The sequence below is a fragment of the Pseudorca crassidens genome, chromosome 5 (genome assembly GCF_039906515.1).
Source record: "Pseudorca crassidens isolate mPseCra1 chromosome 5, mPseCra1.hap1, whole genome shotgun sequence".
Taxonomy (NCBI): domain Eukaryota; kingdom Metazoa; phylum Chordata; class Mammalia; order Artiodactyla; family Delphinidae; genus Pseudorca; species Pseudorca crassidens.
Genome location: NC_090300.1, coordinates 66,236,209 through 66,249,983, shown reverse-complemented (window position 1 = coordinate 66,249,983; position 13,775 = coordinate 66,236,209). Strand labels below are relative to the sequence as shown.

The following is a 13,775-nucleotide window of genomic DNA, read 5'->3' as shown; positions in this document are numbered from 1 at the left end:
GGACCGGGGCATGAACCCGTGTCCCCTGCATCGGCAGGTGGACTCTCAACCACTGCGCCACCAGGGAAGCCCCCAGAGTCCATTTTAATCTGGTCCTAATTTATCTGCATCTTCTTTACAACAACCTTTACATATCTAATACTTCAGTCTGTCTATTCACCATATCTTATAATTTCCTATCTCTGTGCAGCCTTTATTTTTCAAACCAGATATTCTCCACTTATTTTAGAAGGGGTCATCCTCTCCCACTTCGCTTTAAAAGAATTTCCATACTCCCATTTCCATTATAAAACTATTCTAGACATTCAGAGGGCCAGTAAAAAAAGTGACAAAAAGGAGTACACAAGATACAACACAAACACATATTATAACAACTACTTAAAAACAGCGACAGACAGGACTTCCCTGGTGGCGCAGTGGTTGAGATTCCAAGCTCCCAATGCAGGGGGTCCGGGTTCGATCCCTGGTTGGGGAGCTAGATCCCACATGTATGCTGCAGCTAGGATTTCGCATTATGCAACCAAGGAGCCTGCCTGCTGCAACTAAGACCTGATGCAGCCAAATAAATTAATTAATTAAATATTTTTTTTAAAAAACAGCGACAGAGGCTAAAGATACTTTAAGGCACTGGAATGCAGTTAGCTTGAGTTAAGAAAAGGAATAGTCTTGGGCTTCCCTGGTGGCGCAGTGGTTGAGAGTCCGCCTGCCGATGCAGGGGACACGGGGGCAGGGAAGATCCCACATGCCGCGGAGCGGCTGGGCCCGTGAGCCATGGCCGCTGAGCCTGCGCATCCAGAGCCTGTGCTCTGCAACGGGAGAGGCCACAGCAGAGAGAGGCCCGCATACCGCAAAAAAAAAAAAAAGAGAGAACAGGAATAGTCTTAAATACTTTCAAGAACAAAGCCTTAAATAAACAAGAAAATCGTTCTTTGGAATAGATGAGTGTTAGATCAGTCAAGTAGTAATTACTTAACTGAGATGTGCCCTCCAAGAGTACAACAATGACCTGGTTTCTTCGTATTTTTAAAATTCTTATTTCTATCAAAACATTACATGCTCATCAGTTGAAAAGTTAAAAAGTGCTAAAAGGCATATAACTAAAAATAGCCATCCTTTGCTCCAACTCCCTGTCTTCATCTGGTTCCCCAGTAGTATACACTTTTAACCTTTTGGTGTTTTAATATTTATCTCAGCATTTTTTAAAAGAATGTGTATATTGTAGGCCTTGATTCATTTTGATGTTACACACTGACTTACTATTAAGGTAGATAAGCACTGTAAGGCATTTTTACCCGCTCTTCCCTCTCCTCCAATATTGGTCTCTATCGATCCAAAGAATATCATGATGCTATGATTCGATCTCATTTTCTGGAGTTAATAATTTCCTTCTTTTTCATTTGCTTATTTAGTTCTCCTTCAACATCTTACTAAAGTCTTCCCACGTCCTTCAAAAATGCTATAAATCACCCTTTATACAGCTCTCCACATGGTCAAACCTCCTAAATAATTTACAGTTCCATTTTTAAAATAAGAGCTATCCTTCCTGGGACTCTCTGATATGCTCTAATTTGGACTGTTGCTTTCTAGGCCTGCTGCAAAGCCTTCATTCGGGGAGCGCCCTTTCACAGTTACCCTGGGAATTCCCTTTGCCTTCCTCTCTATTTTTGTCCTCTTTCTTGGTCTACACCTCTTCACTCTGGTGAAACATGTATTTTAGTTATGTTTTGAGACAAGGTCATAGAAAATACATTTGAAACGTTGTCTGTCAGAAAATATTTCTACCCTCATACTCAGTAAAGATCTGGCCAATTACAGAATTCTAGACTACAAGAATTCCCCCCTAGAACTTTGAAAAGCAATATTCTAGCTTCCAGCACTGCTACTGAGAAGCCCAATGATAATGTAATTTCTGAACTTTTCTGTTTATTTTTCTGACAGCTTTTCAGATCTTCTCCTTGTCACTGGTGTTCTGATTTCATGAACAAACTGTCCCTTCTTGTGAGCCACCTTTCACTCATTGTGCTGGACACTGTGCCTCTTGAACCTGGAAGTTCATGCCCTTCAATTTGGGGATAAACTGTTTCATTTCTTAGATCATTTCTTTCCCATTATTTTCTGTTTTCTTTCTGGAATTCCGTTTAGTTTCATGTTGCCAGGGCTCCCTAATACATCATCGAAGTTTCTTTCTTAGTGTCTACTTCTTGGTCTATTCCCTGTTTCCACCTTGTGCCCCATAGTTTAGTCTAAATGCTGTAGCCAGTGACCTGTTAAAAGGAAAAGGCAGCTCGTGTTACTCCTGAGCTGAAGACCCCGCAATGGGTTCTCTTGAAGTAAAAATCAATGTTCTTACAGTGACCTACAAAGGCCCTATGTGATTTGGCCCCCACCACTCTGACTTTATCTCCTGGTTCTCTTTCCCTTGCTTACTCTGCTCTAGTCACAATGGCAATCTTGTTCAAAACAGTTTGTAATGCACACAAAAAATTTAATTGAAAAATTAAAGGTTATACCTCAATTAAAAAAAAAAAGGATACACACACACACACACACACACACAAAATGGTCAGTAGAAAACAGTTTGATTCTCTTATGAAAATAATATAAAGTTTCATCAGCAGTATCTCAGGAAACTAGAACTTAAAGCAAGAGACTTCATTTAAAAATCAGAAAAAAGGAGGGCATTCATTTCTTAAACTAGTAATTCCTTCTATTTCTACAATTTCTACTCCAGTGCTAACCCAGTACCTCTAAACATTCAGTTAGCAGAGAACAAGCACTCCCCACATAAAAACTTGGTCGATTTTAACTGGGAGGTAGAAATCATGGGAAAAATAAACCAGCCTTAATCTTTTGGTCTCTACCCAAAAAGCAAACAAAACATAGGGGCTTGATTTAGACTCATGTATGGAATCTAGTGATAATAAGAAGAACAACAAGAATATCCACAATCTTTTTTTTTAATACCCAAGAGTCGTTAAGATGATTTATTTATAGACCAAAAAGCTCACAAGCCTATGCTTTTATTTTAGCAAACTACATGCAGTAACAGTGAAGAATACCCACAATCTTTATGCAGAGATAGTAAGGTATGTATGTGTATGTATTTATGTTTGTGTGTGTATATACATGTGTGTATGAATATATATCATATATATATTAGCAATACTAAGTTATTTTTCTGTATACCAGTGCCAGTTGGTAAACTATTATTAATCTGCAACAAGGCAATACAGATACTGAGTGTTCAAAAGTTTTGTAACAGTTTGACTTTGTTGTGATATTTTTATTGTATTTTACAGAAGTATCTGTCTGTACTAGATTATAGTAAAACAAAGTTGACCTTTCAAGTTTGAGAAGTAATGCTGTATATTATATCAGCCCCTGGCATCTGGGACAGTACAATGTAATCAAACACATTAATATTTGTGGCAAAAGATGAATATTCATATTAAGTAGTATAAATAGCCTGTCAATAGAGGTCAGATTTTGCCCTAAAATTCATTATGGGGAAAAACAACAATAAACAAACCTTTGGTTTTCACAGCTTTTTGGATTTCAGAATTGCAGATAAGGGAATGTGGACTAACAACAATGATGACACTAAAAATGATAACAGCAGCAATTATTTATATAATGGCAACTACATGTCAGACGGTATCCTAAGCATTTTTATATTAACTCATTTAATCGTCTCAACTTTATGAGGTAGGTATTAGGCAATCTGGCTCTAGGATTTGTGCTCTATGTTACCCAAAGAAGTAAAAGGCACACTCTTCCGGGGCCATTCAGGGTGGGCACAGAGAAACGATACATCTTACCAAAGCTCAAGCATGTCATTCTAACACTACCCAATATAATAACTACTGTTAAAAATCATATCTTGGGGCTTCCCTGGTGGCACAGTGGTTGAGAATCCGCCTGCCAATGCAGGGGACACGGGTTCGAGCCCTGGTCCAGGAATATCCCACATGCCACGCAGCAACTAAGCCCGTGCACCACAACTACTGAGCCTGCGTGCCACAACTACTGAAGCACTCGCATCTAGAGCTCGTGCTCCGCAACAAGAGAAGCCACCGCAATGAGAAGCCTGAACACCACAACGAAGAGTAGCCCCCACTCGCCGCAACTAGAGAAAGCCCGTGCACAGCAACGAAGACCCAACACAGCCAAAAATAAATAAAATTAATTTATTAAAAAAAAAATCATGTCTTGGAGTCAACAATGCTAATTTAATTTTATATACTTTGTTTATGAAAGCAAAAAGAGATGTATGATGTTTTACCATGAGTTCCATGCAAAACTGCTGATAAATACCCAGAAGAGTTCCAGATGGCTAATGTTTTATTATATCAGTTAAGAATTGTTATTCAATCCATAAAAACATTTCAGACTTGAAAATTTACACCTAGATTTTAAATAAGAGTAATTCATCTGAAAGGCAGCTATATGGAAAATGATGCCGAATTAATGATTTTTAACAATTTATTATTAAAAACTGTTATTATGTAAGACCTTCCACAAATACTCTAGCCCAAGGAAGGGAGTGAGAAATAATATTATGGTACAACTGACCTGATACTGTGGCCTTTCCAGAGATGGGGTTTGGTGTGGACACCAGGGACGTAGCACTGATGACAGAGGAGGTAGCAGCCTTGCAGGGTCCCATGGTGGCTGGGCTCACACACACTTGTTGCTGCCCAGAAGTTTTCATTACAGAAGTCATAGTAGATGATGAACTGGGAGCTGTTCCTTCCGACTGCTAACCCACAGGACCAGAAATAATAGATATTAAGAAGAAAGTACTATAACTTAGAACAGTGACTGCCATGTAGCATACCCAATAAATATTAGCTATTAGTGGGCTTCCCTGGTGGCGCAGTGGTTGAGAGTCCGCCTGCCGATGCAGGGGACGCGGGTTCGCGCCCCGGTCTAGGAAGATCCTACATGCCGCGGAGCGGCTGGGCCCGTGAGCCATGGCCGCTGAGCCTGCGCGTCCGGAGCCTGTGCTCCGCAACGGGAGAGGCCACAACAGTGAGAGGGCCGCGTACCGCAAAAAAAAAAAAAAATTAGCTATTAGCTACCTGTTCAATGTCATGCCATTTAAAAAGACTGCTTCTCTAGTTTGGTGGTTCCTACACTTTCAGATTTCACGGACCAGGAAATTTTTTAAATTTTAAAGCAAGGAGGTATCATAGGATTACCACATTAAAAAAATTCACCACTTATTATATCACTTTATAAAAGAATATTTCAACACCCCCCCCATAAGAGGACATAATCTCAGAATGTAAAAGTGGAACAATATGAGCTTTATTAAAAACTCACTACAGGGCTTCCCTGGTGGCGCAGTGGTTAAGAATCCGCCTGCCAATACAGGGGACATGGGTTCAAGCCCTGGTTCGGGAAGATCCCACATGCCGTGGAGCAACTAAGCCCGTGCGCCACAACTACTGAGCCTGTGCTCTAGAGCCCATGGAGCCACAACTACTGGCCCGCATGCTGCAATTACTGAAGCCCAGTTGCCTAGAGCCCGTGCTCTGCAACAAGAGAAGCCACTGCAATGAGAAGCCCGTGCACCGCAACGAAGAGTAGCCCCCGCTCGCCGCAACTAGAGAAAGCCCAAGAGCAGCAACAAAGACACAATGCAGCCAAAAATAAATAAATAAAATAAATAAATTAAAATAAAATGGTGAATTTTATGGTATGTGAATTATATTTGAATTTTTAAAAAAGTAATATGGCCCAATAGTGTGCCTGATGAATATCTTACATTTTTACTGCTTTTATGCTTCATTATGGTTTTCCACTATCATGCTACTCCTCACCTGTTGCGCAGGACCATTTGCTGAGAGGGCTACAGCTGGGGAACTGGCAGTTGTAATAACTCCTCCTGCTACCCTCAGCATTGTGGTTCCAGGCTTTGAGAGTTGTGAGGTGGCTGGCACAGACTTCAATGTGCTATCAGATATTTTCATTAGAGATGCCTGTGCCCCCGGGGCCGCCTGCAGAAATAAAATGGATTGGAGTAATAAGTTACCCTGATTAATAGGCACAATTTAATCCTTACCTACATACACCCCCCCAAATACTGCATCCCCAAGAAAGTCTTGCTAATTAAAACTATATGAAGGGGACTTCCCCAGTGGAACAGTGGTTAAGAATCTGCCTGCTAATGCAGGGGACACGGGTTTGAGCCCTGGTCCGGGAAGATCCCACATGCGGCGGAGCAACTAAGCCCGTGCGCCACAACTACCAAGCCTACATGCCACAACTACTGAAACCCGCACACCTAGAGCCTGTGCTCTGCAACGAGAAGCCACTGCAATGAGAAGCCCGTGCACCGGAAAAAAGAGTAGCCCCCGCCTGCTGCAACTAGAGAAAGCCCGCACACAGCAACAAAGACCCAACACAGCCAAAAATAAAAAAAAATAACAAAAATCAAGAATAATCAATACACACATGGGTAAATCTCAGAAACATTCTGTTCAACAATAGAAGCTAACATAAAAGACTATATACTATATAATTTTGTTGATATGAAGTTCAAGAACAGGCAAAAGCTAATCTATGGGGCTTCCCTGGTGGCGCAGTGGTTGAGAATCCGCCTGCCAATGCAGGGGACACGGGTTCGATCCCTGGTCTGGAAAGATCCCACATACTGCGGAGCAACTAAGCCCGTGCGCCACAACTACTGAGGCTGTGTGCCACAACTACTGAAGCCTGTGCACCTAGAGCCCGTGCTCCACAACAAGAGAAGCCACCGCAATAAGAAGCCTGTGCACCACGACGAAGAGTAGCCCCTGCTCACCACAACTAGAGAAAGCCCGCGTGCAGCCACGAAGACCCAACTCAGCCAAAAATAAATAAATAAAATAAATAGTTTTTTAAAACATCTAATCTATGATGACAGAAAAATGGTGATAGAAAAAAACTGGAAAGAGAAATGAGGGTATGTTTTAGAGTAATGGAAATGCTCTATATCATGACTGGGATAGTGCTTGCAAGAGCATACCCATTTGTCCAAATTCCCTGAGCAGTATATTTGTGATCTGTGCATTATTCTATGTAAATTATACCTTAATAAAAGGCAACAGCAAACATCTTAGCTGTGGCAGAACAAAAAGAAAGTCACTGCACTGGCTGCAACATGGGCGGATTACAAGAAATTAGCTAAGATTTTAAAGAATTCTGGGGCCTCATACCTGTTTAAAACAGCAAAGAGCATCTGACCAAAGGGAATTTAGTACTCAAGGAAACCAAATGCTGGTAATTTGAAAAGATCAACAAAACTGATAAACCTTCTAGCTAGACTGATCAAGAAAAAAAGAGAAGATACATAATTATCAAAGTCAAGAATGAAAAAGGGGACATTACCAAAGATTCTACAGACATTAAAGGATATGGGAAAATTATGAACAAGTTTGTTCCAAGAAATTCGACTACTTAGATGTAATAAAAAAAAATTCCTTTAAAGATATAAACTACCAAACCTCCTTAAGACAAAATAATGTGAATAGTCAGTCTTATCAATATATCTATTAAATAAATTGAAATTGTAGTTAAAAACCTTCCCAATTAGGAAAACTGCAAGCCATTATGGCTTCACTGGTGTATTCTGAACGGTTAAGGAAGAAATAATACCAAGTTGACATAAACTCTTCCCCAAAAAGTGAAGAGGAGGGAGAAGTTTCCAACTCATTTTATGAGGCCACATTACTCTGATACCAAATCCAGACAGAGGGCTTCCCTGGTGGTGCAGTGGTTGAGAGTCCGCCTGCCGATGCAGGGGAAAAGGGTTCGTGTCCCGGTCTGGGAAGATCCCACATGCCGCGGAGCGGCTGGGCCCATGAGCCATGGCCGCTGAGCCTGCGCTCCGCAATGGGAGAGGCCACAACAGTGAGAAGCTCACGTACCACACACACACAAAAAAACCCAAACCAGACAGAAATTACAGTGAAAACTACTGACCAATATCCCTTGCAAAAATTCAAATTCAATTCAACAATACATTAAAAGAGGATAACATATCACAACCAAGTAGGGTTTATTCTAGGAACGCAGGGTTGGTTTAACATTTGAACAATCAATGTAACTCACCTTATTAACAAACTAAAAAAGAAAAACCATAGGATCCTCTCAATAGACACAGTAAAAGCATTTGACAAAAATCCAATATCATTTCATGCTTTGAGAACTGCTGATCTACATTCAGTCTTAAAAAGTGCATTATTTGTTGATATCCACACTGCCTATATCCTTCTACACTTTGTTTCATTTGGTAAGTTTTTGAGATTTAGCTACAGATGATTATGATATCCCTCGCCCAGTTAAAATTCCCTGTCATTATTCTTCCACCTATGCTAAAGACGCTGTAGAAACATACACCAAACTCCCTATAGCATTTACTTACGATATAGGTATCGTGGCTGAAATCACCTATAACGCTATTCAGAATCTCCTATATGAAGTCCCTCCAGAGAAATTTTAGAATGAAGTGTCTAGAAAATCTTTGTTTCTTCTAAGAAAATATTGTGTGGTTATTTTTTTTCCTCTCACAAATAGTGTGAATTTTATAACTTATCATTGTTCTCATTTTGCTTCGGCAAATTTTATTAAATATACAGGACATTACTGTTTGCATATCTAAACAACTCTCTGGTCTTATCTTCTCATTCTACTTATATTTTCCCAAATCTTATGATTTTATTCTTATTTTTCTATACTATTTTATTGCTTATTTTCTTAGGTAATGATAATTTCTTTGTGGAAAGAGACAAGCTGTAAATATTTGTGTGTGTGTGTGTGTGTGTGTGTGTGTATTTACCTGGGTAAACAAAGTGGTTTTTTGTCCAGAGATGACTTTTAACGTTTGCTGTCCTTGTGCAGAGGATGTGCTGACTCCCAGTGTTCCTTGCACCACTGACCCCGTAGTCAGCTGTTTTCCAGATGTCTGGGGTGATGGCTGGCCAACTAAAAACGTGCCCTAAATTACAAACAAATAAAGACCTGATCAGTAATTTGTTAAGTTCAAATGACTTGCTCTGATTCTTTAAATCACAAGGTCCCATATTATAAGCGACAATACTACCCTTCAATTCTACAACTCATCAAAATGATTAAAAAGAATAGCTCTGCTCTCAGTGTCACTACTAACAGTTATCCCCACTTCTCAAACTTTGCACTGGAGTTACAGAGCAGGCTGTTGGAAGCTCAAGTTTTACAATCTAGTCCCCTCATAGCTGGATTTAATCCTTCAGACTGATAACTATCTACTCTCACTAAGAACATCTAGAACCAAAATTCCATTCCCTTCCTTAGAGAGGAGCCAAGACCAGCGACAAGGGGAAAGAAAGGAGGCAGAAGCCTGTTCCTAATCTTGAATCCAATGGAACTCCAAACCATAACTTGATACTATCTCTCTGGTTACGTCTAGGAGAAAATTTTCAACTGCACATTAGTACTATTCCAAATCCACGAGAGGCAACAGCATAGCAAAAATCTTTCAGAAAGATCTGGGTTTAAATCCAAACCCTACCACTAGGCTTAGCGGAGAGATCTTGGATAAGTTACGTAGGTCCTTCTGAATCTCCACTCGCTTTTCTCTCAAAACAAAGCAAACCCAAAATAATACAGATTTATAACATGACTAAAATGTTAGTATTGACGCCTGATTCCAGAGCCGTAAAGGTAAATCCACTATAATTAAAGGCAGTCATTAAATAACTGATTTAAAAGATACCAGTCACAAATGAGCAGACCTGAGGGGTTTGCTTGAGGATGTAAGATGTGTAAGTCAGGTGCTGGGATATCCCTCCAGGGCCGGCAGGGCTCTGGGCTCCTCCAGTTCCTCCTCCACTGCCACTGCCACCACCACCGCTACTGGCAGCTGAGCCAGACTGGAGGTCTGAAAACACAACCAATGACAAAGTATTAAGAGAAGGCTTAAGAGAAAAAACAGATGAGCCCAGAGAGATGTTTCCCTTAGGGCTCCACTCCTTCCCTTTCCTCCTTTCCTCCTTTTTTTTTGTAATATACAAGTTTGTGACAAGAGTGAGAACTTTCTAACGCTGAAGACTGAAATATATTTACGTTTGACTAAATGATGGTCGACTAGTTCAGCTCTGAGTACTGTACTACAATGAGGAACTTATCTTTGCAAGTGTTTTAGCTTAGTTGTGAGAGATCGAGAGTCAGATACATTTTCTAACCAAGTGTTTTTAACCAACACTTAAATGTGCTCAGAGAAGTGCTCCCAAACTTTCTGGCATCTGATTCAATTTCAGTGAAACTGCTGGAATTTAGTGTAATTTTGCAATACTCTCTCTTTTCCATCTCCCCCCCTGCTCTGGAAAAAACCAAGACTTTCTTCATATTTATAACGACGCCAGGTCTTTTTTGCTTTTCAAATTCCACTTTAAAGCCTTTGTACCCTTTTTACTTCCCTTTTGGTGACATTACATATGTAAACTACACTCTAAGTAGCTCTCTGGATGAATTTTGGAAGACTTACATTGTCTTTCTCTTACATATCTAAATTTTTGATACACCACTACTTAGGTATGAGGAAAAAACACCAGGGTAAGAGTGGAAATCGCCCATTACAGTCAGTAAACAAAATGGCTGACTAGCTTTTGAAACTGAGTCCCCCTAAAACCAAATTCCCCTGCTGAGTTTATGATTAATCTCTCTATCCAAAACTTTATTCCCTTTCTTGTCCCCTCTGACCTCAATTCTGTGCTAACTGAACATTAATCAACCAGAGTCAGATGACTAAACCTGCCGTTGTTAACAACATCATTAATGTACTAAAAGTGCTGTTGTAGATAACGTTGCTAAGGTAAAAACTCAGATTGTTTCCCTAGGGCAAGATGAGCTAATAGACCCCCAAGCCATGGACCACCTGGCCAGAGAAATGTAAACCAGAGACATCCTGACACCCAAAACTACGATTAAGAAACATCACAAGATGATGATTAACCCCCACTTCTTTGTTCCTCCCCTTTAAATACCCTGAACTCAAAGACCAAGTTGGAGTGGATCTGAGACTTGTTTCCCACTCCCTTGCTTGGTGCCCTGCAATTAACACTAACTTTGCTGCAAACTCCCACTGTCAGAAATGGTTTTCTGTACCAGGGGCACACGAGCTCTTGCTTGATTACAATTACAACACTGCACTTTGGCAAGTGACTAATTTCAAATGAACCTAACTGCTGTACCAACTATACTTCTGACTCAGATGGAAATAATTCCTCTTACCCTTTCCTTTTCAACACTACCCAAATTGTTTTTCTCTATATGTCAAAGCAAAAGTTTATATAAGCCTAGATAAACCACCTAATTTCCTTGGGGCTTTACATCTTACACACTAAGGCTGAGCCTGTATTTCTCTTGCCATCTCCAAACCTAGCAAACTTAAGTCGCACATCTAAATAATGGCAAGCAGAGACACTTGATTCCAATCCTATTCCCATCCCCTTCAAAATAAAAACAGGCGTCCAGCAATCTTCTCAGGTGTCACCAGTTTTCAGATACCACTGACAGGAAGAAGTCTTCTTTATTTCCAGCTCACATATACAGCTTTCTCCCAACACAGGCTCAGTAGCCATACCTCTTCACTGTAATTTGTTCCCAAACCCAGACTCTGAGCAGATAAATCCAAGACAACAGTGTCACCTCCTAAGACTATGATTATTTAAACTCACTTCTAGTTAAAATGTGTGCATGTTTTAAATCCATTTGAGCAAACAGAGCTATGAAAATGCTTCCTGAAACAGGTAAGAACTGCCCCTCAGGTGGATGAGATGAACGTACCCAGAGACCCAAGAACCAAATGATTTAATGATGGACTAACTAGAATTGTTGGTAGCCCGCAGGATGGCTCCTTGAGGGATCAGCAGCAGTTTTCCTTTTCCTGAAGGGTTCTTGCTGTTCGTTGTAAGGTAGAGCTTAGTGCCAGGAGGCAAATTTGCCAAGTTGGCCAAATTAGTGGCTGGCAGCTGCAATGTCGCCATTACTAAAATGGTGAAGGGAATAGAGGGAAAAAAAGAAAGAGGAAAAACATTAAGATAAATTGGAACTGAGGGCAATGCTATCTCTAAAATTAAAACATACACAGAGTAATAAAATACTTATTCAAAAACACTAACAAACAATAAACTCTACAGTTTGCTTCCTAGATGCACAGTGCTTTAAAGGCTGACATTTTTCATTATGTTGCTAATTAAAATATTTACATACTAGAAGAGCTTTCTACAAACTATAAAGAAATTTATATCTGTATATAGAGTGACCATATGTCATGGTTTGCCCAAAGCCGTTACCATTTATACCTACGTCCCACTATAATTAATAGTGACTCTTAACTCTCAAAAGTACTGTTGTTTAGACAGTCAATAAAATAATCACCCTCTCTATGGATGAATACACATTTGCTTCTCATTTGTTTAAAGCCCCTTTATAGTCAATTTCTAGTAACGATGAATCTACTGATTTGAAACAAGACTTCTAGTCTCCCTCACTTTCTAAGAACTAAAAAATGCTACAGTCAACAACTGGCACATATACTATGAAACTATAATTCATCTTTTAAAAGTCTCACCTATGTCAAACAGCTTTCACTAACCCCTTAGAATTTACTTCTCGATGCACATTGCTGTGATACCTCTAAACATGAAAACTTTCTGCAGTTACTTTGTATTTGAATCTCCAGGAACTGAAGCCTACAGGACCATGTGAGTCCCACAGGGAAAGGACTCTCAGCCTCCTGCCACCTGCTAGAGTAGTCCCTCTCAGGACCACTTCACTGTGCAAAGCTTTGGGAGGCAGGAACCCTGGAAGCTGCACCCAATATCAGGGACTGATATTAAACTGAGGGCCATCCCTCTTCATTATGACCAGAACTAATCTCATCTTACACCACTGTGCATCGCAGCCACGCCAGGACTGCAGACCTCTCTGCCACCCGCACCCGGAGTCCCATCTCCACACGGCTCACGGTCCCTGATCTGAACCATCTCCTCATGCTTTCTTCCTTCCCTGACTCTTTCACCAGGCACCCCACTCCAGGAATTCCTGCTGTGATCACTACACCCTCTAGAACATCAACCTCCTTGAACATTATCTCTTTTTGTGGTAATTAAACTCATCAGTCCTCTGAAGATAAGACTTCCCCAGAAATCCGCTAGCTACGGGCTGTTTTCTGTCTTACCTCAATATCAGAGGGCTAGGACCAGGAAAGGAACATTTTTGCTCTCCAGTTAGACTTTCAGACCATTATCACGGCTCATGCCAGAGGGGGAGAAAAAAAAGCCCTGCCTCTTTTGAGGCTCCTACTTAGCTATTCCATCTCCCTCTCTTTTCTGCTCTAATTTACTGAACTCCCAAGTCACTTCCCCTCATTAGCTGAAGGCGGACTCCAGACTCAAAGTATTGTGCTCTGCGCTAAAGGCTCATTCTCAGTGACAACACTATAGATGACTTATTTAATTCTCTGCCTTCTCAGTGCTATATCTTCCAAACTCCAAAGGTCACTTCTTCTGGCCCATCTCAAACACTCATTTTTAATGCCACAAAAGAACTTTGTCATCAGCAGCAATTCTTCACCTCTGAAATCTTTATTTTGGACCTCCACTACCCTCCCAACTCACTGCTACCATTCTTTAGCCTCATCAAGACCTTTAAAAATTAGTAAATATCAAATACCTGAGATATATTTCTTCATGCACTCACAGAAACAAACACTAAGGACTAAAACACATTCAAAGTATTTAAACTTT

The 13,775-nt window shown here is 40.5% G+C and overlaps 1 protein-coding gene across 11 annotated transcripts in view; it reads right to left on the bottom strand.

Moving 5' to 3' along the window:
• YEATS2 (YEATS domain containing 2) overlaps positions 1-13,775 on the bottom strand; it is a 109,526-nt gene that overhangs the window by 16,157 nt on the left and 79,594 nt on the right. For 9 of the 11 annotated variants that reach the window (XM_067738209.1, XM_067738207.1, XM_067738208.1 and 6 more), the window contains 5 exons: positions 11,852-12,013; positions 9,759-9,904; positions 8,825-8,983; positions 5,826-6,002; positions 4,573-4,759 (listed from right to left, as the gene is read on the bottom strand). In XM_067738209.1, coding sequence (XP_067594310.1) covers positions 4,573-4,759; positions 5,826-6,002; positions 8,825-8,983; positions 9,759-9,904; positions 11,852-12,013 — 831 coding nt within the window. The remainder of the gene's footprint in view (positions 1-4,572; positions 4,760-5,825; positions 6,003-8,824; positions 8,984-9,758; positions 9,905-11,851; positions 12,014-13,775) is intronic. The other 2 variants (XM_067738213.1, XM_067738214.1) reach the window with 1 other exon arrangement.